Genomic DNA, 25,491 nt, shown 5'->3' on the forward strand with positions numbered 1-25,491 from the left:
CGCCCTTTTTCAGTTCCTGAGCCCCGATTGAATTCGGGAGAGAATGGGGTCGCAAAGGGGGCGCGGGGACTTAAAGGTCCCGCTTCGTTTGTGCAAGGCATGCGAGATTTTATTGGGTGCCCGAGCCAGGGCTCGGTGTAGGGGCTTGGCACCTCTGGAGTACAATGCGTTTTCCAATCTGGATTGGTAGCGACCGTGAATCGAGGTGACATGGGTGGGATTGGAACACGCGAGACTTCTATTATGAAGCGTGCACCGTCTGCAACCGTTGGTAGTAAGGGAGCGCTTTTGAAAGGGGGGGGGGGCAATCTAATGAGCTTCCTGTATGCAGGAACCTAGCAAATCAGGGAACTGTCTGAATTTACCATTTTTCCTTTTTCCTCATAATTATCTAAATTATAATCACAAGCAGAACTAATGAAATAGTAAAGTTAACTTAGAACTGAGGTTATCTTTGGCGGGGGGATGTAGAATGTGTTATACATTTATATAGCAGTATAAAGTAAAGATGTGATTTCTTCCCATTGTCTTCATCTCAGGGTGTTTTTTCCCCCATTTCCCTGCCTTTTTAAAAAAAATCGGATTTCCTCATGATCAGGATTTTCAAAGCAAGCATATATATCTTCCTTTACTGTAATGCGCTCTACATGGGGCTGCCCTTGAAGAGTGTTCTAAGACTTCAGTTAGTCCAGAACGCAGCCGCGCGAGCGATTGTGGGTGCACCCCGGTACACCCACGTCACACCTATCCTCTGCGAGCTGCACTGGCTACCCATTAGTCTCCGGACCCGCTTCAAGGTGCTGGTCGTTACCTATAAAGCCCTACATGGCATCGGACCTGGGTACCTGAGAGACCGCCTCCTGCCGATTACCACCCATAGACCGATTAGATCTCACAGGTTAGGTCTCCTCCTGGCGACTTCCCGGGGGAGAGCCTTCTCTGTTGCAGCTCCAGCCCTTTGGAATCTCCTCCTCGTGGAGATCCAGACCCTTACTACCCTCCTGGCCTTCCGCAAAGCCACCAAGTCCTGGCTGCTCCAGCAGGCCGGGGGGGGGGGGGGGGCTTGTGAAATATCCAGCCCCACGGTAACTGTGAATGTTGTATATTTTAAAGTGTTGTTTTGTTTATTTATCCCCTTCCCTTGTTTATTGTAAGCCGCCCGGAGTCCTTCGGAAGTAGGCGGCATACAAGATCAATAAACTCAACTCAACTCAACTTCATTCGTATGTATGTATGTATGTATGTAGAGAGGGAGGGGGGGGGAGAGAGGGAGATTTCTTCTGCCATCTACAGAAATAATTGTTTTGAACTTTTATTATATATCCAGTCTCAATTTATGCAAAATGGGATGAGAATCAGGAAAGGACAAATCAATATGTTTTCTTTACAATTCTCTGAGTGTGGGCACATGCAATCCATAAAGCTTTTTCGCATCATTTCCCAGAAGAATGGCTGTTATTCCATTGTAGCGAACACAACAAAACATTATTACAGACAATCTTTATTACTGACAACCAATCTTTAAAGTGCCATATTCTCTTGTTTTCTTTCCTGCACCATGTTTGTAGTGATGTTTGAGACCTCAAGCCACTAGCTTTTCGTATCACATTCAAAAGTCATAAAAGTATTGCTCTGTGAGCACTCTGCATTACATTTTGTTTTGCCAAATACCTACTTATGTTTATGTTTTGCTCAGTCCTTGTTGAATCATCCAATATTACATTCAAGTCCACCTCAAAGGGCTATTTAGAAAATAAAAAACATTTTCAAAACAAAAATTATAGATCCTTAATTATTTGAACAAGAGCATAGGAACACAGAGGCTGGAAACTTCAGAAAGCTTTCTTTACTAACTCTTTTGAGCATAATATTTCACTGAACTATGTGTAACAATATAAAACTTTTATTTCATTTTTAAAACAGTAGCATGTATTATTAAGTCATATTGTTGTAATGAATCCTGTAAAATTGATGAAAAGTTTAAAAACAGATATTCCATTTTGTACTGAGGGTAACTTGCAATAAAAGCATTCTAAAAGTAATATTTCTTACTTGGTTTACTGCCACCTCATCTACCTTCGATTCCAAAGTCTTTCATATCGTATCTTCAAAGTTTACATATTTTCAGAAATATCCTGATTTGAGTGAAAAGTGGGCAGAATGTGCTTTCGTTTCCAAAGCAGGAATACAAGTAGTCCTCAACTTACAACCACAATTGGGATCAGAATTTCTGTTGCTAGGCAAGGCAGTTCTTAAATGATTTTATGTTATTTACCAATTTTATGATTTTTTTTTCATGATTCTTAAGTGAATTACTATAATCGTTAAGTGAATGGCCTGGTAGTTAGACAAATCCAACTTCCCCCATTGGCTTTGCTTGTGAGAGACTGGCTGAGAAGGTTGCAAATTGCAATCACATAACCTTGGGATGCTGCAACTCTTATAAACATATGCCGGTTGCCAAGCATCCAAATTTTGATTCCATGACCAAGGAGATGTTGTGATGGTTATAAGTGGAAGGGAAGGGTTGGTCGTATGTCACTTTTTCAGTGTTGTAACGTTGAATGGTTGCTAAATAAATACTTGTAAGTCAAGGACTACCCGTACAGTATGTCAGTTTTTTACCACTTCCTAACAAATACATGATAGATAGCCTAATAGATGAAACTGCAGCATAAGGGATGTCATACTCCGAGCTGAACAATTGAAAATGTCATCTGATGTGGCCCCTAATAGGGGACACAACCAGTTTTGAGTGCCAGTAGAGGGGATCATAGTATCTTTGCACAATTATTTACACTTTAGGGGAAGATTTTATATGTGCTCAAATTTGGCTAAGACAAAGAAAGGCTTTCCATTCCATGAGGCAGAATTAATCATCTAGTAAAGCAAAGGAGAATCTAAATTGAGCTGCTTAATACCAAATGTGGGAGGGGAGAAGGTAGCAAGAACAGCAACGGCCCATCATTTCTATGCATCATCCTCTTCATGATGTGGAAAGCTCAGCAGATGGCAAGTGGGAGTCAGACTTGAGCAGATTCGGTGACGTGTCTTAACTAGTAAAGTAGCTAACCTCTGGGTGGATGGGTGTGTTCAGGATATTTGGCTTTGCTTTCCAATTCACATATTTTCTGTAATCTGAATGCTACAAAGTTAGTATTTTACAGTTAAGCTTTTTTATCTATATGTAAAAGAACAACTTCAGAGGACCAGTAAAATGGCTATGGTGGAAGCAATTGGTATAACGTCTACCAAATGGGATTAGGAAAGTCAGCCATGTTAGTGGATATATTTTCATCCATTGCTCTTTTAGAATGAAATGCCTGGTAAAAAGACTAGCACATAGAAATATATTTTTCCCCTTTCTTATAACCAAATAAAATGATTCAAATGCCTTACCATTTCTTGTGGAATTAACCATTCCATAGCCTATTATCGGTTAAAAAAACACTCCAATATATTCAGGCTAGTTTAAACTGAAGAGCACACTTTTGTCATTGCTATGCTGAAAAATGTTAAAATACTGTACCAGTTCTATACCATGCCAGAGTTCAAGAATACATTAATTACATTTTTCTTGTTACAGTATTGTGTCGAACTGTTTTAAAGATCCTTGACATTAAAATTTTGTGATCTATACAAATATGACGCTTCCAGTCTCATATATAACATGTATAACCCAAAGGAACATCTGTAAATGTTAAGTGGTGACTATTCATCTTTCTTGACAGTCAAATAATTTGGCAATCAAATGAGAAGAGAGAACTTATAGGAAAAGACCATGGTGTTGGAAAAGGTTGAAGGCAAAAGAAGGGCACAGCAAAGGATGAAATGGTTGAATAGTGTCATTGACCCAATGGACATGAATTTGGGCAAACTCCAGGAGACAGTGGAGGATAGGCTATGGTCCATGGAGGTATGAAGAGTTGGACACAATTTTGTGACTGAACAACAAATTCATCTTTCTTGTTTTAGTGTCATAATATTGAATGGTAGTTTCATAGGCAATGGCACAGATGAGTAAAATTGGATTAAAAGGGGGCTTTCTACTTTGGATAAAAGCAATTCATCCATAAAAGATTTCAAATATGTTGATAGACTATAAGGATTCTACAACAATTCCAACGGGAATTGTTATAGAAGGATTAACCTAATTGCCAATAGCTTAAACCCAAAAGTGAACATCACAGCAGAAATAGATAATGCCAGCAAATTGGAACAAGGGGGGAATGACCTGTTTCTAATTAAATCTGATGGAAAGGATCTCAGCAAGAAGTTTTAACCCAAAATAAGATGCGAGGCGCTTTGTTTCTATTTTTCTCTAGTGCAGCGGGTGCACTTGGACTTCTCTGCAAATACAACGGGGTTGCAACTAGAGGGTTGCAATTAGAAGGTCCAACCGGCGGCTACTAGTGCGAGTCAATTACAACGAGGCAGCCCCATGGACCAGCCAATTTAAGAGCTCTGGAAGCAGGCGGGGTACCGGGATATGCCTTAAACAAAGAGACTTCCAACCGGAAATAGCCGGGACGCCAAAGCAGCGAGAGGGAAGCTGCCCTCTCTCCCATACAGAGAGGGGCGACGGGAGGGATCCTCGGGGGAAACTCGAAGGGCGAGGGTGACACGTTCGCTCCCTTCCCCCGCGACGCCGACGCCGCGCGCTCCGGGCGATAAGCAGGGGGGAGGGGTGGGGGGGGGAGGATGAGCCTTGGGGGCGGGCGACGACCTCAAACAGACGAAGGGAGGCAAAGAGAAACGGCGACCAAGGCGCCTGGCCCGAGCCAACCTTTCTTCGCCGGGTCTCGCGAGGGCGCGCGAAAGGAGCTGACGGGAGGGGAAAGGAAAAGGAGGAGAGAAGAAAAAAAATCCATCCTGCGCCGTGACGTCACGCGGAGCTGTCCCTCAGCACCGGGCCGAGCCAAGCGGGCTTCGGCGCTCCCGGTTCGAGCCTGGGTCGTGCAGGTAGGAGAACTACCGAGCCAAAGTGGGGGTGGGTGGGTGTTTGTGTATTTGTGGGGAGAGATTGCTGGGGCCTGCTCTCTTGCAGCAGCACCCTTTGGTGGAGGAGGGGAAGGAAACATCCCCCGCCGCTTCCTTCTCCCGAGGGCTAGGCGGAGGACGCTCCCCGTGATGGAGGAGCATGGGAGCGAGGGGGGGGGGCGCTCGGTGGAAGGGAGGGAGGAAACACAAAGCGGCGTCTGCTCTCCGGGACATCGGGAGCGCCGGTTAACGCAGGAGTGAAAAGAGAGCCGCCGGTAGCCGTGAATCTCTCTTTCCCTCCTGCGCCGAGACAGCCTCGGGACAACGGTAAGAAGTTTGGAAAGGAAGGGGGGTGAAATGGGGGTGAAGTTCGTCTGCATGTCTGTCAACGCGGGGTCGGTTTGCGGGAAGCAACCGACGGGACGAAGCAAGCGAGAGGGGGAGAGAACGGCGGTGGAGGGAAGGGGAGAGTTGCCATTCCGTATTGTCCCGCACATCCATGCACACAACTGGCCCTTCTGGGATCGTAGGCAAGGCTCCCCATCATCCGGCACAGAGGCTACCGCGCGAATCCCCCAACCTGATCCCCCATTGCAAACTAAACCCTCGGGGAGTCCGTGTGTGCTCCTAAGCCCCTTATTTTCTCGGCCTTGTATTATTGCTTAAGACGTAGCACCCGGCGGTGGAGGGAGCAAGTAGTAAAAGCCCAGCCCACCAACCTCTCTTCTTCCCTCTTTGAATTAGCATTGCCCCGTGTAAACAAAGGCTACCCAGGGCAAAGCTTGAAAAGAACAGCCACAAAGCCTACAGACCTTCGGGGAGGGGGGTGGGGAACAGAAACAATGCACCAAAAGAAAACCCTTGGTCTACTCCAGTTTTTATAGAGTTCCGAAGCCCATGATTCCCGGTGGACCTCTCATCCCAAACAAAGGGAGTCTGCTGGGTCCCCCAGAAGTCTTTGCAGCTCAGTATCCTAGCAACCCTCCAGCTTCCCTTATGTGGTCTGCCAGCCCCAAACAAGGATGCATCTTGATCTGGCTTTGTGTTAATGACAGCATTATATTGATAAACTGATAGAGCAGCAGCCTGGATTATAAATGGATGAGCACAGTCAGGTATGGTGATAAACAGAAGGAAGGGAAGAATGCAGAGTGAGAAGAAACAGGAGACATGAGGCCATTACCATTAGCAAAACAGGATTTCTTAGGAAGACACGGCAAAAGGGGTGCCTTATAAAGCTAACTGACCCCAATTACTCTCTACTACTAAATCAAAAAATGCTTGGTAGTATTTGTGCTTTCTGTATTTCCCTTCCTTTTGAAAGAAAAGAAAAGACAAACTTAAAGTCAAGCTCAACTCCTATTGATAAATGATGCAGTGATCTTGGTAACAGTATGGGCATAATTTGCCATTGCCTACTTCTGATAAAGATATGATAGATAGCTAGATGATAGATAGATAGATAGATAGATAGATAGATAGATAGATAGATAGATAGATAGATAGATAGATAGATAGATGATAGATAGATTTAGTTCCCAATTATAGCACTATGTGTGCATTTATATATACCTCCAGTTGTGATAAAACTTTGTGCATCTGATACAGTGGACTCTGATCTACAAGATTGTGTTATAATAGAAATGCTATTTTTAAAGCTGCCACCAGGCTCTCTGTTGTTTCAATGAAATGGTATTTCCCACAGAAGATTTGAAGAAGATTTGCACTATTGTATTTGCTGTTTTAATCCAAGTAGTTCATTTGGATGCATAGTAGTCAGCATAGGGGCTGACACAGGTATGATTTCTAAATGTTCAGCTAGACAAGTTCAGTATATTTAACAACTGTAAACATTATTTCTAAAAATATCTGGGAGTTTTATGTTTGGGATGGAAGGAGGTATATGATTTTGCTATGTAATGGGATGTACCAGGCTGCTTTTGAAGCTGGATTGTGTGTGAAACAGGGCAGCGGAAGGAGTCCTGCCATTTGGAAAACTTTAAGATGAGGTTTGCATGGAATAGAGCAATATGGATTCAATTATGAAAGATCCTGTTTTCCAAAGTGATCAATTTATACGTTGATAAAGTTACTTCTATCTTTGAAGCTATCCCTTAACCATTAGACTCATTGGCTATAGGATAATGAGAAATTAGCCACAGAGAACTGCTTAATGAGGTAATCCTGAACTAATCATTTGGGGACAAAAAAAAACCTCTAAGTGACAGGGACTGCTGTTGCCTGTGGCCATAGTCTCTGCCTTGTGTAATGAGTGTGTGTTTATATGGATATGCTACCATAAATACTTATAGCTTGCTTATCTTTCATGCAAGGAAGGATTGAGTCTAATGCCAGGGACAAAATTAGTGCTAAAACATTTAAGCTTGTGTTTTCCTTTTCAAAGAAACATATGTCCTTTGCTGCCTCTCTAGCAACACAGCAGGGTTTTGTTATAAAGCAGAGCTATGGAGTCTCCTTGCTTGCAGAGCATCTGGCACATAGGCCCCCATGCTACAGCTGCTCCTCATAGTACCACTACCCTGGGTTGCTCCCAGGTTAATAGGATTATTTCAGGAGGAGCTTTGCAGCAAGCTGCCAGAATAATGCCAGAGGGAAGAAAAAGAAGATAAGTTGCTTCCTTATAGACAGGAAACATTTACAGAGCATAACAAGGTATGCTCAGGCACTGCTTCCTAAGACACAAATAGCTTGGGGCCATAGGTTTGTGCCTTAAAGAAACAACTCCCATCAGGACTAGGTTGTGCAAATGACACTTCCACAGCACCAGTTTCTTGTCCAACTCCTACCAGGTCCCATACCTAAAACCTCATCTGTAGTACTTGAGTTGCATTATGGCAGCCCGGCATGTACCTTGGGATTGCAGTATTGACTGTGCTGTGCCTATTTTGAAAAGACTGGTTTGCAGAGCTACTCAAATCTTGTGGAGATAGATTCCCAGAAATTAGTATGGAGACAGACTTCAATTCTGCTCTTTCCTTTCTGGCTTCATGTATTTTGGAAGGAAGGATAACTGCTGTTTGTAACTGCAAGGTTTCTTGGGATGAATATTGATTATGAAGAAGCCTGTGGGAAAATGGGGACCTGAGCCTTTTATCACTGCAGAGGATTAGTCAGGACTCAATCAATTCCAGGAAAGAAACCGAACTGGCTGGCCTGGAACACATAGGACAATTAACCAGTCAGTCATGCATCCCCTCTCCATTGCCTTGGTAGAGCATTAAAACACATTAAGTACTAACAAGTGTTAAGGTTTGAATTTTCTTATTCCCAGTGAAGGATGGGACGTGGACTGTTAATCAGGAGCAGAATCCTGTTTGCTTAACATATACATATGAAATGGTATGGATTAAGGGTTCTTCATTACAACAAATATCAACCATCTAGTGGTTGCCTGGATTATTTTTTTTCCAGCTTTGCAGCCCAAATATTATATATGGACAAAAGCTAGTGTTAGGACCAACATTTTGTTGTGAGCTACTTTATTTATTTATGGATTGATTGATTTATATCCTAACCAAATTTTATAAATCAAGGCAGAAAACATACCTATTATTCCTTCTTCCTCCCATTTTCTCCACAACATGCCTGTGAGGCAACAGTACCCTGTACAAAAAGGAAACCTAGCTACCAGGGTATGAGAGGAATTAGAAAAGTTGTGCTATGCGAGGAAAAACAGATTAGTAGTTGAGTAGAAAATACAGTTTTCTATTTGGGACTCAATTCCCCACATTTTGGGTTAGACCAATGCAGGCAGGATTCCAAATGTTGATTATGGAACAAGAGTGTGATTATTTAGAGAACAAGAGTATAATTATTTATGTCAGTGAATTGGTGTAGTTTTTCAGTTATATCAACAAGAGGTAGTGGTTTGTTTTTATTCGACCCACATCTTGTTAATGTAAAAAGTAAGATAAGTTCCACCACAACTGAATGATGAAAATTCTCAGATTGTGAAATTTTGTGTAATCACCCTACATATTTTAGTAGGCCTTCCTCTTTGGAACCTTTACGTAGCAAATGCATTTATTCGTTCTGTATTGTGTGCACACTTCTTTGAAATTAGGCCCTGCTGTATCCAGTGTGTTTTGTATATAAACATTCATAAGAACAGGACACAAGCCCCTTCTTTTGTTAAGAAGTTCAACATGGGATCCTGGCATAAACTTTGTAGTTGTACTAGATCTTCTGATTCTGCTATTCCCAAGCCAACTTGCCATTTCCAGGTATAGTGTATTTATGAATAAGAAATATTAAGGTTGAAACACAGGCCTGAGCTATTGCTTTTATGTCCTGCTTTAATTTTGTGGCATTTAGTTGGCTACTGTAAGAACAGATTGCAGGATTCAATAGACTGTTGATCTAATCCAGCTGACCTTTTTCTGCCCTTCCATTTTTTATTCATTTTTCACATGTATTTTCACAGCAGAGCTTCCAGAAATATAAGGGAGTTTTCCACTGTATATCTACATTACAATTTTCAGATTTCTCTTAAAATTACCTGAGGAAGATAAAGTTTGGGCCTTGGTGGAAGGATATTCCATTAAGTAGGGGTCACAATTGAAAAACCTGGTTTATTTCCTCTATAACCAGATTCCTCTATAAGCAGTGCCCATAGCAAATGTTAGTGAACAGATAGAGCTTTCAGTTCCTTAAATTAAATTGAAATGTTCCTTAAATTAAGCAGAATTGGGCATTCAGTAGTATTATCTTTTGTTATTGTCCATGGGGTTTTCATGGTAAAGATATTGGAGTGGATTGCCATTTCCTTCTCCAGTGGATCACCTTTTGTCAGAGCTCTCTGTTATAACCTGTCTGTCTTGGGTGGCTCTGTATGGCATAGCTCATAGCTTCATTGAGCTACACAAGCCCCTTTGCCACGACAAGGCAGTAATCCATGAAGGGGCCTAATGCTGGAAACAATTGAGGGCAAAAGAAGAAGGGGGACGACAGAGAATGAGGTGGCTGGATGGAGACACCAAAGCATTAGGCGTGAGCTTAAATGGACTCCGGGGGATGGTAGAGGACAGGAAGGCCTGGAGGAATGTTGTCCATGGGGTTGCGATGGGCCGGACATGACTTCACAATTAACAACAAAAGTATTATCTTTGAATTAAGCAGATCCGACATGATCATCACCCAGAATTCCTAAATCACCTTCATTGTTCTTAATTATGTGATAGGTAACTGACTATCAGACAGTTTCCCATTTCTACCTCTAAATAAAAATAAAGTATGATTCAAAGAATTGTTTTCTTTTCAGTAGCTTTGATGTTACCTTCCCTGTAAAAAAAATGCTGCCACTGTAACCAGGTCATTGTTGGACATGATTCACTGGGCTGCTGATCATAAAGGCAGGTAGTTCAGGTAGCAATTATATATAGCAGGAATGGCATTGCATAGCCCACCAGATGATGCTAAACTTCAGGTCCCACGCTAGCCAGTGTATTACGATATCGAGAGTTTCAATCTCTCCAAAATTGCAGAAGGACATATTGTTCACCCTGAAAGCTAGGAAGAATAGGGACAATTGTTTCATCCAGATGTACCCAATGTGCAGGTACCAGGTATAATGTGTTGGGCTATAACTCTCGGAATTCCTAGCCATGTACCCAGCAGATAGTCTATTAGAGCAGGCTGGTTTCATAATTTCATAAGCCATTATCTACAAATTCTTACCAGGTATGAGGAGCTTTTGAAACAAAGCAAAAACAAAAAAAAGCGCAACCCTAGAAAGAAAGAAAAAAGCAGTCAGTTGATCATTTCACAACAGCCAATCAGAAAATGCCTTGCCTGCCTTAGCAACAAAGAGCACACCAATCAGAAGAGGGCATGCTTTTAGTCTTGGTTTTCATTGGCTGTGGGGAGGGAGGGAATGAATAAAAGCAGCGGATGGAGGGGGGTAGGAAAAAAATAGGAAGGAGCTTCTGCTTTCCTAGGCTGCTGACCTCTTTGTGTGCATGTGAGCTATATACCACCTTCAACGCTCCTCCCTCTCCATACTAACAACTGATTGCATTGCTGCAGAAGGATTCCTATATGTCCATGTGGGCGGTGGGTGGCTGTGGAAGGAGGCTGTCTGGAATAAAAACAAGCATCCAGGTTGAGATGCATTGTTGATTCAGGATTTTGTCCTTTCAGTTGCCGAAGGCTAGAGTGGGAGGGCTTGTGTGCTGCTGCAGCTTATATTCTGGTTGATTAGCAAATTCTTCATGAGCAGGAAATGGTTAACAAAGCGATGCTTTGCAACCTATAATCCATCAGACAGGGCAGGAAATGGGCTGTTGCATGGTTTGATTTTAAACCTGAGCCACTTATCTTTTATTTTTCTTGCCCTTTGTGCCACCTACTGTATCTCTATTGTTCTTGTCTTGTGGCAAACAAAAAAACACAAATACGAGAAGAGACTGCCTGAGATACTTAGCCTGTTCTTAGCTTTAGGCTCGAGCAGCCCATGCACACCAAGATAGGGTTAATGCAAGCCGGCCTTTGACAGATGCTTTTTCCGAACTGCTACCCACCCCCTTTGGTGACTCACTCTCTTACCCCCTCAGTTCTTTAAGCCAGAGACTGGGGGTTGGAAGTGTGGGTGGGGGGAATGTTGTTAAAAGTATCATCTGTTCTTAGCTTTGTTGCTATAGAGACCATACGGTGGTGATTCTCTTTATAGCCACTCCCTCCCCTCCCCCCCCCCCCCGATTTTGGAAACTTGTTGTCCCATTCCTATTCAGTTCTCCCTTCTTCCAGAATTGCTCTGAGCTGTTCTGTCATGGAATATGATATAAAACAGTTTCCAGCAGGCTTTGCAAGGTTCTTATAAGGGAGGAGGATCTGCCAGCTTCTGAATAACCACAAGAATAGAAATAACTTGGAGTTAGTTATCTGGCCTGTTTGGCCCCTTTAACGTCTTGCCAACATTCTAGAGAGCTGCTTCTGCTTGACTGTAATATTTTCTGGGCTCAAGTTCCAGGAGCTGGTGGGTGTTCCTAACTCTGATGTCATTTGTTTAATTCTGATTCTTAGTTGCTGCTTGCAGCCATTACAAAAGGGGTTGTTTCAGCTCAGTGGCAGAGCAGGCATGCATTGCATAAGGAAGATCCCAGCATCTAGCAGAGCTGTGAAAATCTCCTGCCTGAAGAGAGAATCGGGAGTTATGTGGGAGTGATGATCTGATGGCTGAGGGGGAGCTCCTTAAGTTCCTGTGAAATTCTAGCAGAACAGCCCTGTCTGTAGGGAGTTGCTGGTTCTTCCTTCAGAGATGTTGTAGCCTGTGAAGACATTGTAGCCGATGGTAGGTTATGCTATCAATCGTACCACGCGGGACTTCCAAGAAGCTGAGATTCACCATGCCTTTCCTATTCTTTCTCCACAGATGGAAATGAAGTCATGAGGCAGCATCTTCTACAAGTGACTGGGAGAGAGAAGGGAGCCTGACATCGCCACAGAAGACTTGAAGAGCCATGACGTCAACTGTACAGTCTCTGCGTTTCCCACTGCTTCCACATGAACCAGACCAAGACCGGACACATAGTTGTGATCAGGAGATTGAGAGGCACTATCAAGTAGTGCCCTCCGTTGTATGTGCCATGTGCTGCCTCTTTGGTATCATCTATTGCTTCTTTGGTGAGTGTGTTGTTGTGGGGGGGGGATTGGCTTGTAGATTACTCCAGATCTATAAGGAACAATTAAAGCATGTGGATTCAAGATGAATGTATTATTTCATTGTCTTATTGGGACATTTTAATGGGCAATCCCACTTACAGCCAGTCACAAGTCTTATTAACTGTGTAGCATGACAAAATTAACTGATCATAGGGGAAAGAACAAATGTGTTGGGTCAGCTCTCTAATTCACATTTAATTAATCCTAGTCTCTCTTTCATTGAAACTTTTTACATGTTCTGCCGCTGTGAAGTATGGAGGGGTAGGAAAATCCACACACATCTGAAATATAGGAAGTGGTGGGGGGGAAGGGTCAGCCTCCTTTGATACATCTGGTGAAACTTAACAAACAACAACAAAAACTGGGGCATGACAAATTCAGCCATTTTTGAGTTGTGGCTACCTTCACACCAAAATAAACGGCTCTGTTCACAGGTATGGTCAGAACTGATGAGGTGGTTGTGTTGAAAATTGCTATTGTTTTTATCTTGGCTGTCAATTATACATGTATTTTGTATCTCTTATATTTCTTTGCTCATTTTAATTGTTAGTCACCCAACGTCTTTTGTTTGAGACAGGTAGCCATATAAATGGAATAAAATGAAATAAAAAATAGTCTCTTGACTGAGGCTGATGGGGGCATCTGGTTCAGCCATGTTCCATGAACATAACCAATGTATGTTTAGTACTAATGTAATGAAACTCAGGTTTCTGCACTGTTCTGGCCAATATCCTCCTGTGGCTACATTCCTAACTATAGCAAACTCTATGACTGAGTCCCTGGATAAATGTAAAAAGCCCTAGAAGGAAACATTCAGAGTGACAGCTCTGTGCTTCCAATTACACATTATAGAGGATCTGAAATGTTTAAGGAAAGGATATAAAGTTCTCTTTTTAAAACCTCAAATATCCCTTAGTAATATATAATAAAAGGTGTACATGTGTAAAAAGAGAGCATGCAAATTGTCATACACATGCACAAATGCTAACAAACACAGGTCTCCAAACGGAATGAGAATCATTCTGCTTTGCTAGAGCAAACAGTTGGGCAACCTATCCTATCCCCCTTATCACTCTCCTTTCTTTCTTTCCTTAGGCTACCGATGCTTCAAAGCAGTGATGTTCCTGACTGGGCTGATGTTTGGTTCAGTAATCATCTTCATGTTGTGCTACAAAGAGCGGGTGCTGGACACTCAGCTAAGCGTGGAGGCCTCTGTGGGCATTGGCCTGGGCATTGGCGTGCTCTGTGGGCTAGTCACCATGCTGGTACGCAGTGTCGGGCTGTTCATGGTTGGGCTGCTGCTGGGGCTACTACTGGCTGTGGCTACACTGGTAGTGATGGAGCAGTTCTATCACCCGCCTACTGTCTGGATTCCCATTGGTTTATTGCTGGGCGTGGGCATGCTGTGTGCTGTCCTGACCCTACAATGGCAGCGCCTCTTCACCACATTGTCGACTGCTGTCTTCGGTAGTGCTGTCATGACTGCCACCGCTGACTACTTTGTTGAGCTCTTTTTGCTGCTGCAGTATGTTTATGAGCGTGTCAAGGTGGCACCTGCGCGGCCCATCTGCTGGTACAGCTGGGTCATCCTGGGTACTTGGCCTGTCCTGGCATTTTTGGGTGTCTTGGTGCAATGGAAAGTCACAGCTGAAGGATACTCACATACTGAAGGTGAGTGTGGTCTCATGGGGTGGAGAGCAAAATGGCTGAAAGCAAGCAAATTAGCATTCAAATTAAATGAGGTTCAGATTAAACAAGGCGTTGTAATGACTGGTCTTGCATATCATACTTGAGTAACCATGGTTTATTTAGCAACAAAAAATTATTGGGTTCTCCTCATACACTAAGACCTACATTTAGAATGGATAACTTCCAACCATTGCTAGGATCACAATTGGCATCATAAAAAGCAGCAGGATAGAAACAGGTAGCCCTACCTAACTTTTGATGGTATGAATCAGGGAATGCCATTTTCTTTGAATTTTAAAGTGTGAACATTAGAGCAGCTAATTTGGGCAATGAATCTTGGGTCATTCTGGCATCATACCAAGGTTTCTGTTAAAGGTCAAAGCTTTCTGACGGGTGGGGTTCTGCTGGATTCCTGTATATGCTGTTGGATTCCTGTATACCATAAACAGTAGGACTGGGTTTAATATGGCAAGCATTGGTTGGGCCTAGACTTCCTGATAACAGGGGCTGGCACTGCTTTTATTGAAGTTATCCTTTGCCCCCCCAAAAATTGCTTGTCATCCTTTTTTGTCAAAAGCTGTGAAATTACATAGCAATTTTTTCCTTGTTCCAGTTTTTGTCTTTTACAGATTTTTCCTGTCCCCTTTTGCTTTCTGGGGAGATAAATTATTTTAAGTTCCTGAATGTGGAAAGCTTTCCCCCCTTGATCAGGTGTGAATGGAGTTTGAGAGGTTAGGAGGGCACAAGACAATTTCCTGATCATCTGATGTTATGGTGACAGGGCAACTATGTGGGGGCAGCAGAAAATGTCAAAATCGTAGCTGCAACCATATGATGAAAGCTCCACCCTTTAAAAAATGCATTTTACAGATTTTCAACCATGTAGTTACAATGCACTCCTGACTGATAAAAGGTGCCAATAATAGTGAAACAGCCCAGGGAAGCAAATTGTTCCCATTCTAATCCTAAAGCCTTCGTGGTCCATTTAGATACTTACCAGATCACCATTTTTGAACTGAGTGCAGCCATGTTTCAAGGATAAAACAAAACTACGGGGATGAGAGTGCTTTGCTTTTCAGAGATCTTTTGCTCCCATTCCCCTCCTTAATTCTGCAAATGCCAACATTGTCCAAAATTAGACTCATGCTCTCATTTCCAGCTTTACTTTTATATAAAAAAATTCATGTGACACTATTTCTAAATACTGATAGTATGATTTAAGACTACTGGTAAATTGCAGAGGGGATGTCCCATGTGATTCACAGGCTGCTCAAACCTGCTGTTGATCCATAAAAGTGTAATATTGTTGTGTTGGTTTACTATCAATACTTGATCTGTTCCTTCTTTTAAAAATGAAATCCACCCTGGCCAGGGGTCTCATTATGGAGATTGTAATCTTCTAGAGGACACTGAATTGTCTGGTGTAGATTAAATGAAATTAACCATGAATTATATTATATATAGCAAACTCAGAATCCAGCTAAAGCTGTCCAAATGAAACAAATGCTTTTAAGAGGGAGTGAGAACATATGATTCTATAGACGAGAGGTGAAATAAAATACCATGTTGATATAGGAACAGTGCCAGAAAGTATTTGGGGGAAGGTGATCCTGCCAGTTCTCACTTAGACCTTTTAGTTTTTGACACCATAAACCACACTATTCTTCCAGAGCGACTGAAAGAGCTGAGCACTGTTTTGTAGTTCCAAAAATCACTGTTGGGATGTACCTGGAAGGTGGCGTCGGGGGATTTCTACTTGACATTAAGGTTATTGTAGTGACCTGTGGCATTCCACAAAGATGATTTTAGGATTGAGGTGAAGGTTATTCTGGATAGTACTGCACTTCCCCAGAAAGAGCAGGTTTACAGCTGGGTGGCTTTTTATCCCTCATGTGCCACTGGATGTATGCTTGCATACCAGTGGAGCAACTGCAGCCCTTCTGGAGATAGTTGGACTAAATTATTCATGACTTGGTTTCAACCCAACTTGGCAATGCAATGCATTTTATTGGAATTGCCATTGAAGTGTCCATAAATAGCAACAGGTGGTACTGCTCACCTGTGCAAGGAACAGGAGTCATATTGTATATGCCTGTATGAAAAGATCTGCTGTCTCTATGTGTGTGTGTTTGTGTGTGTGTGTGTGCTATTGGTTACTGATGGGTACGAGTTAAAATATTACTGTAGCCCTTTTAAAGTCCTAAAATGACTTAGGACTTGAATATCTGCTTTTCCTGATGTGAACCTGAACACTTTCTTAGATCTCCTTGAGGCTCTTCTGAAGATGACCCTAGTGTTTGGAACTGCACTGTTGAGCATGCATAAAAGGGTTTTTTTTTATTGTGTGGCTCTTGAACTAAGCAATGTGTTCCTCAAAAAGTTAAATGACTCCCAGTCTCTCAGTATTTAAGGAGTGGATACAAATGCATCTTTCACTAAGTTTTAATTGTTAACTATTTGAGGAATGATTTTAATACCATTGATTGTATTCTTTTACAATGCTAAATTTAAAGTTTTGCCTTCATTTGTAATGTTAAATTTAATTGTTTCCAGCTACCTTGAGTGTTGAAATAAAGGCAGGAATATAAATTGAAGATCAAAATAAAGATTAGAACTATGGCATGTTCCCTGATATGGCAATATGTCTGTACCAATATAGTTTGAGAAATACATTTGCGACCATAAGATTTATGTAGAATCTAATTTTAAAAGCATATTGACATGAATTTCATCTGAATGCTCTCAATGTCAGTGGCCTAGGGTTGTTATTGTTAGAAGAAAGTCACACTGATTTCATCCTGAAAGGCAATATGTGCGCTTTCTATTAGCATCAAATGGAAGAAATGCCATTTTTACTTTCCATTTCTTTGAAATATGCACGAGTCCTCCTCACATAAGTACCCAACAATTAATTTGGAACAAACTTTAATATATGATTAAAGCTTAACTGATTAATTACAGTAATTAATCAATTACTATTTTAAAACTTTTATTCAGACTTTATTCAGGACCATGTATTTGCCTTTGAGAAGCAAGTAGCTATAATTGTGACTTGTCATCCTTTTTTTATAAACCCACTTTAGGGGGATGCAGCTGATGCTGGTGACAGCAGAATATGCTTAATTCTTTTTCTATCTGTTTCTTCCATGTAAATCCTTAATATCTTTTCTCCCTGAACTTTAAATGTGTACAAACAGTACTTATTCATTAAAGATTCTCCATATAATCCCAGCAGAATTGAAGATTGGTTAGAGATTATGGTGTGAATATAGAAGACCTAACCAGGCTGAGCCTTTGCTAGCAGGGATGTCCCCTCAGTTAATGGTTGATCCTGGAAAGAGATCCACCAAGCCAAGTACCTGGTCCCCAACCTATGGGAACAAAAGTCCTTTCCTCAGTCATGCCAACTAATGCCTCAGGACCTTTGTCAATCATCAATTTACCTAATTTTTGTTGGATGTCAACTCTGCTTTTTTCATTTAAAAAAGAAATCCACAATAAAGAAGTTTCAATATGGCTGCACTCCCTCATTGGGAGCCAGCCCTTTGTCCTGTGGGGTCTCACGCCACGCTCTTCTTCCCCCATAGTGATTATCAGTCGGCAGCAGCGTCGTGTGCAATTGATGCGGATCAAGCAGCGGGAAGAGCGGAAAGAAAAGAAGAAAAAGCGGCCACATCCTCACCCCCACCTGCAACATAAGGCCCACCCACCCGAGCCAGCCTACCGCCGCAAGCCTAATCCTGTGCGCCGATTTGATGGGGATGTGCTCTCCCCTGTGAGTAACTGGCCAGGGACTTCCTCCACAGCAGTAGGGCCATAGGAATCTCACCTGAAAATTTGCCATTAATAGGGTGGAAGGAGCTGCTGGAGAAAATGAGCTTGTCTCTCATTCTTTTCCTTCCAGGCCTCTTGAATTTCCACCATCCTGTTTGTGAAGTATTTTCAGTGTGTTCCTAGTTTACTTTTTCGATACCCTTTTCTTGCAGCATGGATGCGTTTCTGCATCTACTGCTTTCCTGCCCCCTCCCTCGGCAATTTAGCTGGGATTTATTTTGAGATGTAAGGAAAAAAACCAGAAATGAGAAGATCCCAGACCAGTGGTGAAATTCAGCTGGTTCTTTCTGGTTCGGGCAAACCGATAGTGCTGGCAGTGGGAGGCTCCACCCACCTGCACAGACGTCATCACGTCCCATTTTTGACACTCTGTGCATGCGCGCATGCGCGGAGGTGACGCATGCGCTCACATTTGCGAACCAGTAGTGAAGGTAAGTTGATTTCACCCCTGCCTCAGACCCATTGGCTGCCTATGAATTGATACCTTCATGCTAATTGAAGAGTTGTGTATGTAAAAAGATGTTCACAGAAAATGCAATCCAACTGTGGCTTTGGTGGTTGCATTTGGAAGACAGGAATGGAGAAGCCTCTTTCTATCTCTTCACAATTTATTTTTAACCATATGGGAATGTCTACTTTTTACCAATAATGTTATAAGGAACCCCTACCCCCAAATTAAAATACATGTAGCGAGCTTTCCATCTAATAATAATATACATAATTATGCCAGCCAAAGTTTGTTGACACTTTTATAATCTGTGCTGATGAAAAAAAACATTCTTATGACAAGCCATTGTATCCCTCCTGCTACTGGAGTACAGTACCTAAATACAGCATATTGCAACTTGTTTAAAATGGTAAAATGAGTGAGACCTCTAGCAGCTATTTAAGATGATAGCAGTACTGTAATAATTAGTGATAGCTCAAGATTATGCATGCCTCCTCCCAAGCACATCAGGAGATGAAGCTGGACTTACCCAAAGCATTTTAGAACAAGACAGCAAATCTGGTTTTTCCATGTCGTAACATTTCAGCAAGAAATTGGAGTATGAATTTTTTTTTTAATCATTTAAAAATATTTTTTTCTTTTCCCAGAGCTACATACAGAGCTTCCGAGAACGGCAGACAGGTTCCTCTCTCAACAGCCTCCTGGCCAACGCTCATGCTACTATTGACATAGACTATGACTGTGGCTCCACTGTGCCCCTGACCACCGGCTCGGGTCCTGCCATGAGAGTATAGACCAGCACTTCCCCCAGAATACAAGTGCTGTCTCCTGTGGTCACCTGGGCCAAGCCATGTGGCTAGAACTAGCATCTTGGTTACCACCAGGATCTGAGAACATTCTTCACTGGTATTTACAGCCTATGCGCAGATGTATTTCAACACCTCTCAAACCGCTAACCATAAGTGGAATTCTTCCTAGTGCGTCTAAGCCATCATGCAACAAGGGGTGAGGAAGGAGTTTGAGCAGGTGCTTGAGGCAAAGGGCTGAAGCAAGATCTGGCTGTAATCCACACCTAGTCAGAAATGTGAAATGCAGAACTTGTGGGAGTGGGAGGTCATTAAAAGAATTACTCATGTGGAGCAGCCCCAATGACAACGTTTTCCTACCCATCACTTCTGGAGCGGGCCTCAAAAGGAAGGACTGTACAGACTGTATTTGCATGCACTGACCTGAAGGACTGTTTCAGGGCGCAGGTGCCATGGTGTACTGTTAGTAGAAGCTTATGACTCAGTTCGCTCCAGTCTGGTGGGAACTAGCCAGCTCAGGGAAATGGGGCCTTCTGGCCCTGGGCCCCTTGCCCATACCAGTGCCTGGCATTCTGTTTAAATGCGTGACTCAAGGAAGGAAGGGGAGGAGGGTGGGGTTTGACAACCTGGGCTGGGCTTTGTCACTGTTGAAGTATGCAAGTGTGAGTGTAAGTCTGTGTGCGTGTGGTGGCACTGGAGAAGATACGGAAATGCGACTGGTATCCAGGCAACAAACCTTTTTGGATGCCCCCCTCCCTTTCACTTCTGATGCTGGCAAGAGCGTGAGGTCGTAATGGAGCTGGAGAGGGGGAACCCATGTACATAGTCTTGTGACAGTTATTTGTATTAATTTATTATTGACCAAGAGTTGGGCTGGAGAGTTTTGCCAGATCCAGAAGTTGGAGAGAGAAAAGGGAATAGGGCCTTAGGCCCAAACCATGTTTTCCTATCTAAGTCTCATAAAAATGGGGGAGAAGAGAGAGAGAGGTGTTTCCCCTGCACTGCCGGACAAACTTTAGCAGGTCCCACATTTTCAGTTTGGACTTCCACTGTTGTCTCTGGGGCTAGGGGCTTTCTCAATATCTCCAACTTTAAGGAAACTGGAAAGGGGTGGGGAGGATTCATCAGCCATTTTTTAAAAGGGGAGGCAGATAAGGATCCAGCAAGGCTTCTCTCCATTGAGAAACTGCATGTGTCTGTCACCGATCATCACTGTTGTCACCCCAGAAACTTTGCACTCTTGTTTGTTTTGTCTTTCTCTTTTTGTATATGTGCCAAATGCTGCCGGGCTGTGGCTGCGCAAGTAAAAGAAAAAAGCCTTTTAGGAGTAGTGCTTCCATCAATGAATGTGCTACAAGCATCAAACTTGAATCAAGCCATGTTACTTACCTATGCAGATAGGACTGGAGCCCAGTGAAGGCTTAATTCGTAAGGAGAATGAAGTCAACCCACATCTTAAAACAATATTTGTAGCAGATATATTTAAAGAGCAATCTTGACGTTCTGAAGTTTTCCTTTGAAGTTTTCCTACTTTATTGGCAAAGGCATAACACACTCCAGACAATTGCTTTAAATTATCCATTTGTGTTTTTCCTCCAAAGGAATATCTTTCTCTTTTTGATTTCAGATCTTCTTTAAGGAATTGGGTTTAGAAATATAAATAATACACATAAAGGTATACTGCACACACATATTTACTGCATCTACACTATATTGCCAAAAGTATTCGCTTACCTGCCTTTACTCACTTATGAACTTACTGTGACATCCTATTCCTAATCCATAGGGTTCAATATGATGTCGGTCCACCCTTTGCAGCTATAACAGCTTCAACTCTTCTGGGAAGGCTGTCCACAAGGTTTAGGAGTGTGTTTATGGGAATTTTTGATCATTCTTCCAGAAGCGCGTTTGTGAAGTCACACACTGATGTTGGACGAGTTTACATGGCCTACCACTTCGTGGCTGAGTTGCTGTCATTCCCAAACACTTCCACGTTCTTATAATACAGCTGACAGTTGACTGTGGAATATTTAGGAGCGAGGAAATTTCATGACTGGATTTGTTACACGGGTGGCATCCTTTCATAGTTCCACGCTGGAATTCACTGAGCTCCTGAGAGCGACCCATTCTTACACAAATGTATGTAAAAACAGTCTGCATGCCTAGGTACTTGATTTTATACACCTGTGGCCATGGAAATGATTGGAACACCTGATTCTGATTATTTGGATGGATAAGCGAATACTTTTGGCAATATAGTGTATCTAGGCATACCCTAACCTTTCTGTTGAGCCTGTTGCAGCTTTATATGAAGAATGTGGGAGAACAGAATATAGTACACACCACAAGTTCAATGCATCTGTGAGGGGAAGTGAGTTTTATTGGGTGGGGAAAAGAAAGTAGATTGGCCATTCAGTTGGTCTAAATTAGACCCATTAAAGAATATATAAAGTTAGAGGTAATAAGAGTTCAAGTGCTTTGTCTTTTCCCCATTGATCCAAGACCAGCAGATCATCACATCAACCAAACGCAACATTTTTTTAAAAGTAGGACTTAAGAACATTTAACAAAACAGAACGTGGTTCCCATGTCATGCAGAAGAGGAAGAAGAAGACTTGTCTTTTTGATTGCAATTATTCATATAACCGTCTAACTTGTTTCCTTGGCTTTTTGCAAGGTTAAACTTTGCTCCACTGTATTCAGGACTTTCATGATGCTAGCACTCTGGTTTAAAACAAACAAACAAACAATGGTTTAGACAAATAAATCTATCATGACCGAGGAACCATTCAACCACTTCCCCTTCCCTCAAATGTATATTCCCAGGGATAGGGATCTATAGTTACCCAGATGTTGCTGAACTATAATTCCCAGTAACACTAGCTAACATGGCCAGCATTGAGGAATCCTAAGAACCTAGGTTCAATGTCAAATTCAGAGATTATCACTCTGAATTCAGTATTTTGTTGGGCCCCTTTCATCTTCGATCAGTATTCCAAGTACCGTATTTTTTGGAGTATAAGACACACTTTTTTCCCTCAAAAAAGAGGCTGAAAATCTGGGTGGGTCTTATACACTGAATACAGCATTTTTTGCCTCCTGAAACCCCACCTCCTTCACCAAAATGACAGTGCATAGCCTTTAGGAGGCTTATAGAGTGCTCCTGGGGGCTGGGGAGGGAAGAAATGAGAGAAAAACGGCCTGATTTTTGCTCAATTTTGCCCCCCCCCCCCATGCCCAGGAGCACTCTACAAGCCTAAAGGCTATGCATGCCCTTTTTTTTTTTTACAAAAAACAGGCCCGTTTTCACAAAAAACGGGCTGTTTTTTGCTCATTTTTGCTCCACTCCACCCCCAGGAGCACTCTACAAGCCTCCTAAATGCTATTCACTGGCTTTTTAAAAACAAAAACAAATGGACCTGTTTTCACAAAAATCGGGCCGTTTTGGGAGGTCTGCAGAGTGCAAAAACTTTTTTTTAATTTGCCTCTTCAAAATCTTGGCCGTCTTATCCTCCGGTGCGTATTATACTCCAAAAATACGGGTAGATCTATGGTAATGTGCAAGCCATGGAAAATGTGATCCATTTCTCACATTATTTCCCAAGGCTCAGACTAGCCTTAACAACCAGGTTTATCACAGGGTCGTCAAAAAGAAAGTTTAATGAATTCCACATATTCCCTGAGCCCATCCAAACAACCCATCAGACATATTTACCTCGCACTGTGAGATGGGCTTTGGAACGGGCATTACCAATGGTAATCTTCACCATTCCACTCATGTTAGGGCTAGTCCTGCAGAACCTCAGTTTATGGATGTGTCCCACACTCTCCATCTGCACCTGCAAGCCAGGCTGCAGCTCCTCCCCATTGAGGCTCCACTGGGGAGTGAAGTCTGAAGGGGCTGATATTTCACACTCAAACTGCGCCTCAAAGGGAGCCATCACTTCCACGTTGTTCAGAGGTTGGACCACCTGGATTCCCTCAGCTGCAACAGAAGAGAACAACAAAAATTTATAGACACGGCAACCGCTCTCTAAAGAACGTGTCTGAAGTGGGCTAACAGATTGTTGGGTAATTTGCCATGGATGAGCAAGTGTCCAGTTTTAAGTATCAGACAAATACAACAACAATGTGGCTCACTCTGTTGTGTTAAAATTAGAGTAACAAGGCAAAGGTGAAAAACTGAAGAAAGGATGACTACTGCTCTTGTATGAACAAGACAGCTCAGTCTAGGTATTAAAAGCAAACTCAGCTGAGCATATAACAAAAGAAGCACCCTGGTGTGAGATTCTAAACCAGGAACTTTTTGATGGCTGCACAGCTTTTTATTTTGGAGGACTGAAATGGAAAGTAAACTGTATCGTGCAAAACAGGAGGGAGAGGAGATTTATTTATTTAAAGTTGTCAATCCTGTTCTAGGGCTTCTGCTACAACGGTCATCTATTTGTTTTCTCAAACTTTGAGAAGTCACGCCAGGTTTACGGCAGTGTCACTAAAATGTGTTGGTGAAGTCAATAGGGCATGAGAAGCTGTCAAAAGGGGCTTTCTGCCATGCAGCTATAGGTCACAATTTTTTTTATTCTAATTCTGGTTCCACTTCTGCCTCTTCAGCATTCTCAGTCTGTTGCTGGCTAGCAATTCCTGCTAATCCTTTCTCCATAGCATTGTCTTCTTTGAAGTATGCCATCTCCCCTGCCTGTTGGTTTCTTCACTGCACTCACACACTCTTACCCTCCACTAGCAGGCAGGCTGTGGAATGATCATCCAGGGCATCACAGGTATACAGGCCTTCATCTGCAGGCTCCACACAGTGAATAACCAGAGTTCGATAACAATCCAAGTTGCAGATTTCATACTTTGGCCCAGCATAGATCTCTGTGTCACCCCGAAACCAGCGCACACGTCCTCGAGCCTGAGACACTGTGCATTCCAGCGTGGCTTTGTGACGCACCAGTACAGTTTTATCACGCAGTGGCTTCACAATGCGAATTGGCAATGCTGTAGGAGAGAGCAGACCCAAAGGCTCTGAGAAGTTGGCTTCTCACCTCCTGACCCTTGACTCACTTTTGCAAATTAATAAAGGAGTTCTGGTTCCTTATAATACATTCTCAATAAGTTGCACACACGGAGACATTCTCAGAATCATGAGGCTTTTGTAAAAAGGAGGAAAGCAAATCATGCCATAAGCTCCAACCCTTTCATCATGATGCATCATACCAACAAGACAATATTTTTCTCATTTTGCTACATAAATATAATGAACAGAATAACAGAATTGGAAGGGACCTTGGAGGCCTTCTAGTCCAACCCTCTTAATTCTGAATAATTCTGTATCCCTTAGTAAACCACTGAGAATTATTATATTGTAGTGAGATAGAAATTCAACAAATATGAGTAATTCTGCCCTCACTTGAAAACATTGCTGTGCATATAAATATAAGTTATAGACTTATCAAAGCAAAGCAAATTACTGGAAAGGGCAGTTTCAGAATATGTTTTCAGTTTTTTTCCCTCTGTGTTCACATATAATCTTTCCCAAGCAGTTTTTTCCAATCTTTATAGTTTCCATGCGTGTACTCTCATGCACACGGATGCACAGGGTCTGGTAACTGCCTATAAACATACAATCCTTGTCATTGTATAACATTTGTAAATGCACAATCTTTCTTCCCAGAGACCTTCATTTTCAATGTAACAATTCTGAAAATAGCAACAAAGGAAGCAAAATTCTGTTTCTGTCCTACTCCTGCTCACTGATTTTTTGAAGTGCACCTTGTGGCATGGCCTGGAAAGGTCTCAAAGCAGATTGGGGGCAAGTATAGTTAGTAGTGCTCCCTTCCCTGCAAAGAGAGAGTTAGGGTTAGGTTACCCTAACCCAGTGGTAGGATTCAAATTTTTTTACTACTGGTTCTGTGGGCGTGGCTTGGTGGGCATGGCTTGGGCGGGACGGGGATTGGTGGGTGTGGCATGGCTTAGCGTGGTAGGGGAAGGATACTGCAAAATTCCCCATTCCAGGGGTGGGTTGCTGCCGACATTACTGCCAGTTCAGTGCAC

General features: G+C 42.5%; 2 protein-coding genes across 3 annotated transcripts in view; one reads left to right on the forward strand and one right to left on the reverse strand.

Moving 5' to 3' along the window:
* Nucleotides 1-4,797: 4,797 nt before the first annotated feature.
* On the forward strand, nt 4,798-19,425 carry TMEM198 (transmembrane protein 198). Of its 2 annotated transcripts, none has more exons than XM_014062667.2 (5): nt 4,798-4,962; nt 12,371-12,621; nt 13,756-14,331; nt 17,937-18,124; nt 19,279-19,425. In XM_014062667.2, exons 2-5 carry the CDS (start codon nt 12,459-12,461, stop codon nt 19,423-19,425), a joined length of 1,074 nt encoding a protein of 357 aa, XP_013918142.1. In that variant the 5' UTR covers nt 4,798-4,962; nt 12,371-12,458. The 2 variants fall into 2 exon arrangements, with proteins under 2 accessions (XP_013918142.1, XP_087569539.1); XM_087713413.1 differs by lacking the exon at nt 4,798-4,962 and adding an exon at nt 5,183-5,307.
* OBSL1 (obscurin like cytoskeletal adaptor 1) overlaps nt 18,768-25,491 on the reverse strand; it is a 77,170-nt gene continuing 70,446 nt past the window's right edge. The window contains exons 29-31 of the mRNA XM_087713417.1: nt 24,169-24,435; nt 23,153-23,422; nt 18,768-20,732 (exon numbers count right to left, since the gene is read on the reverse strand). Of these exons, the coding sequence (XP_087569543.1) occupies nt 20,656-20,732; nt 23,153-23,422; nt 24,169-24,435 (614 nt within the window). The 3' untranslated portion in view covers nt 18,768-20,655. The remainder of the gene's footprint in view (nt 20,733-23,152; nt 23,423-24,168; nt 24,436-25,491) is intronic.

This window comes from Thamnophis sirtalis, unplaced genomic scaffold (genome assembly GCF_051295495.1).
Source record: "Thamnophis sirtalis isolate CommonGarterSnake01/CBP01778 unplaced genomic scaffold, rThaSir2_p1.2 scaffold_1, whole genome shotgun sequence".
Lineage (NCBI taxonomy): Eukaryota > Metazoa > Chordata > Lepidosauria > Squamata > Natricidae > Thamnophis > Thamnophis sirtalis.

Bases quoted from the DNA above. Each gene is read 5' to 3' on its own strand.
- TMEM198 (XM_014062667.2), top strand. From the start codon at position 12,459: ATGACGTCAACTGTACAGTCTCTGCGTTTCCCACTGCTTCCACATGAA. The intron at 12,622-13,755 runs GTGAGTGTGTTG...TTCTTTCCTTAG, and splicing joins TATCATCTATTGCTTCTTTG to GCTACCGATGCTTCAAAGCA. The intron at 14,332-17,936 runs GTGAGTGTGGTC...CTTCCCCCATAG, and splicing joins AGGATACTCACATACTGAAG to TGATTATCAGTCGGCAGCAG.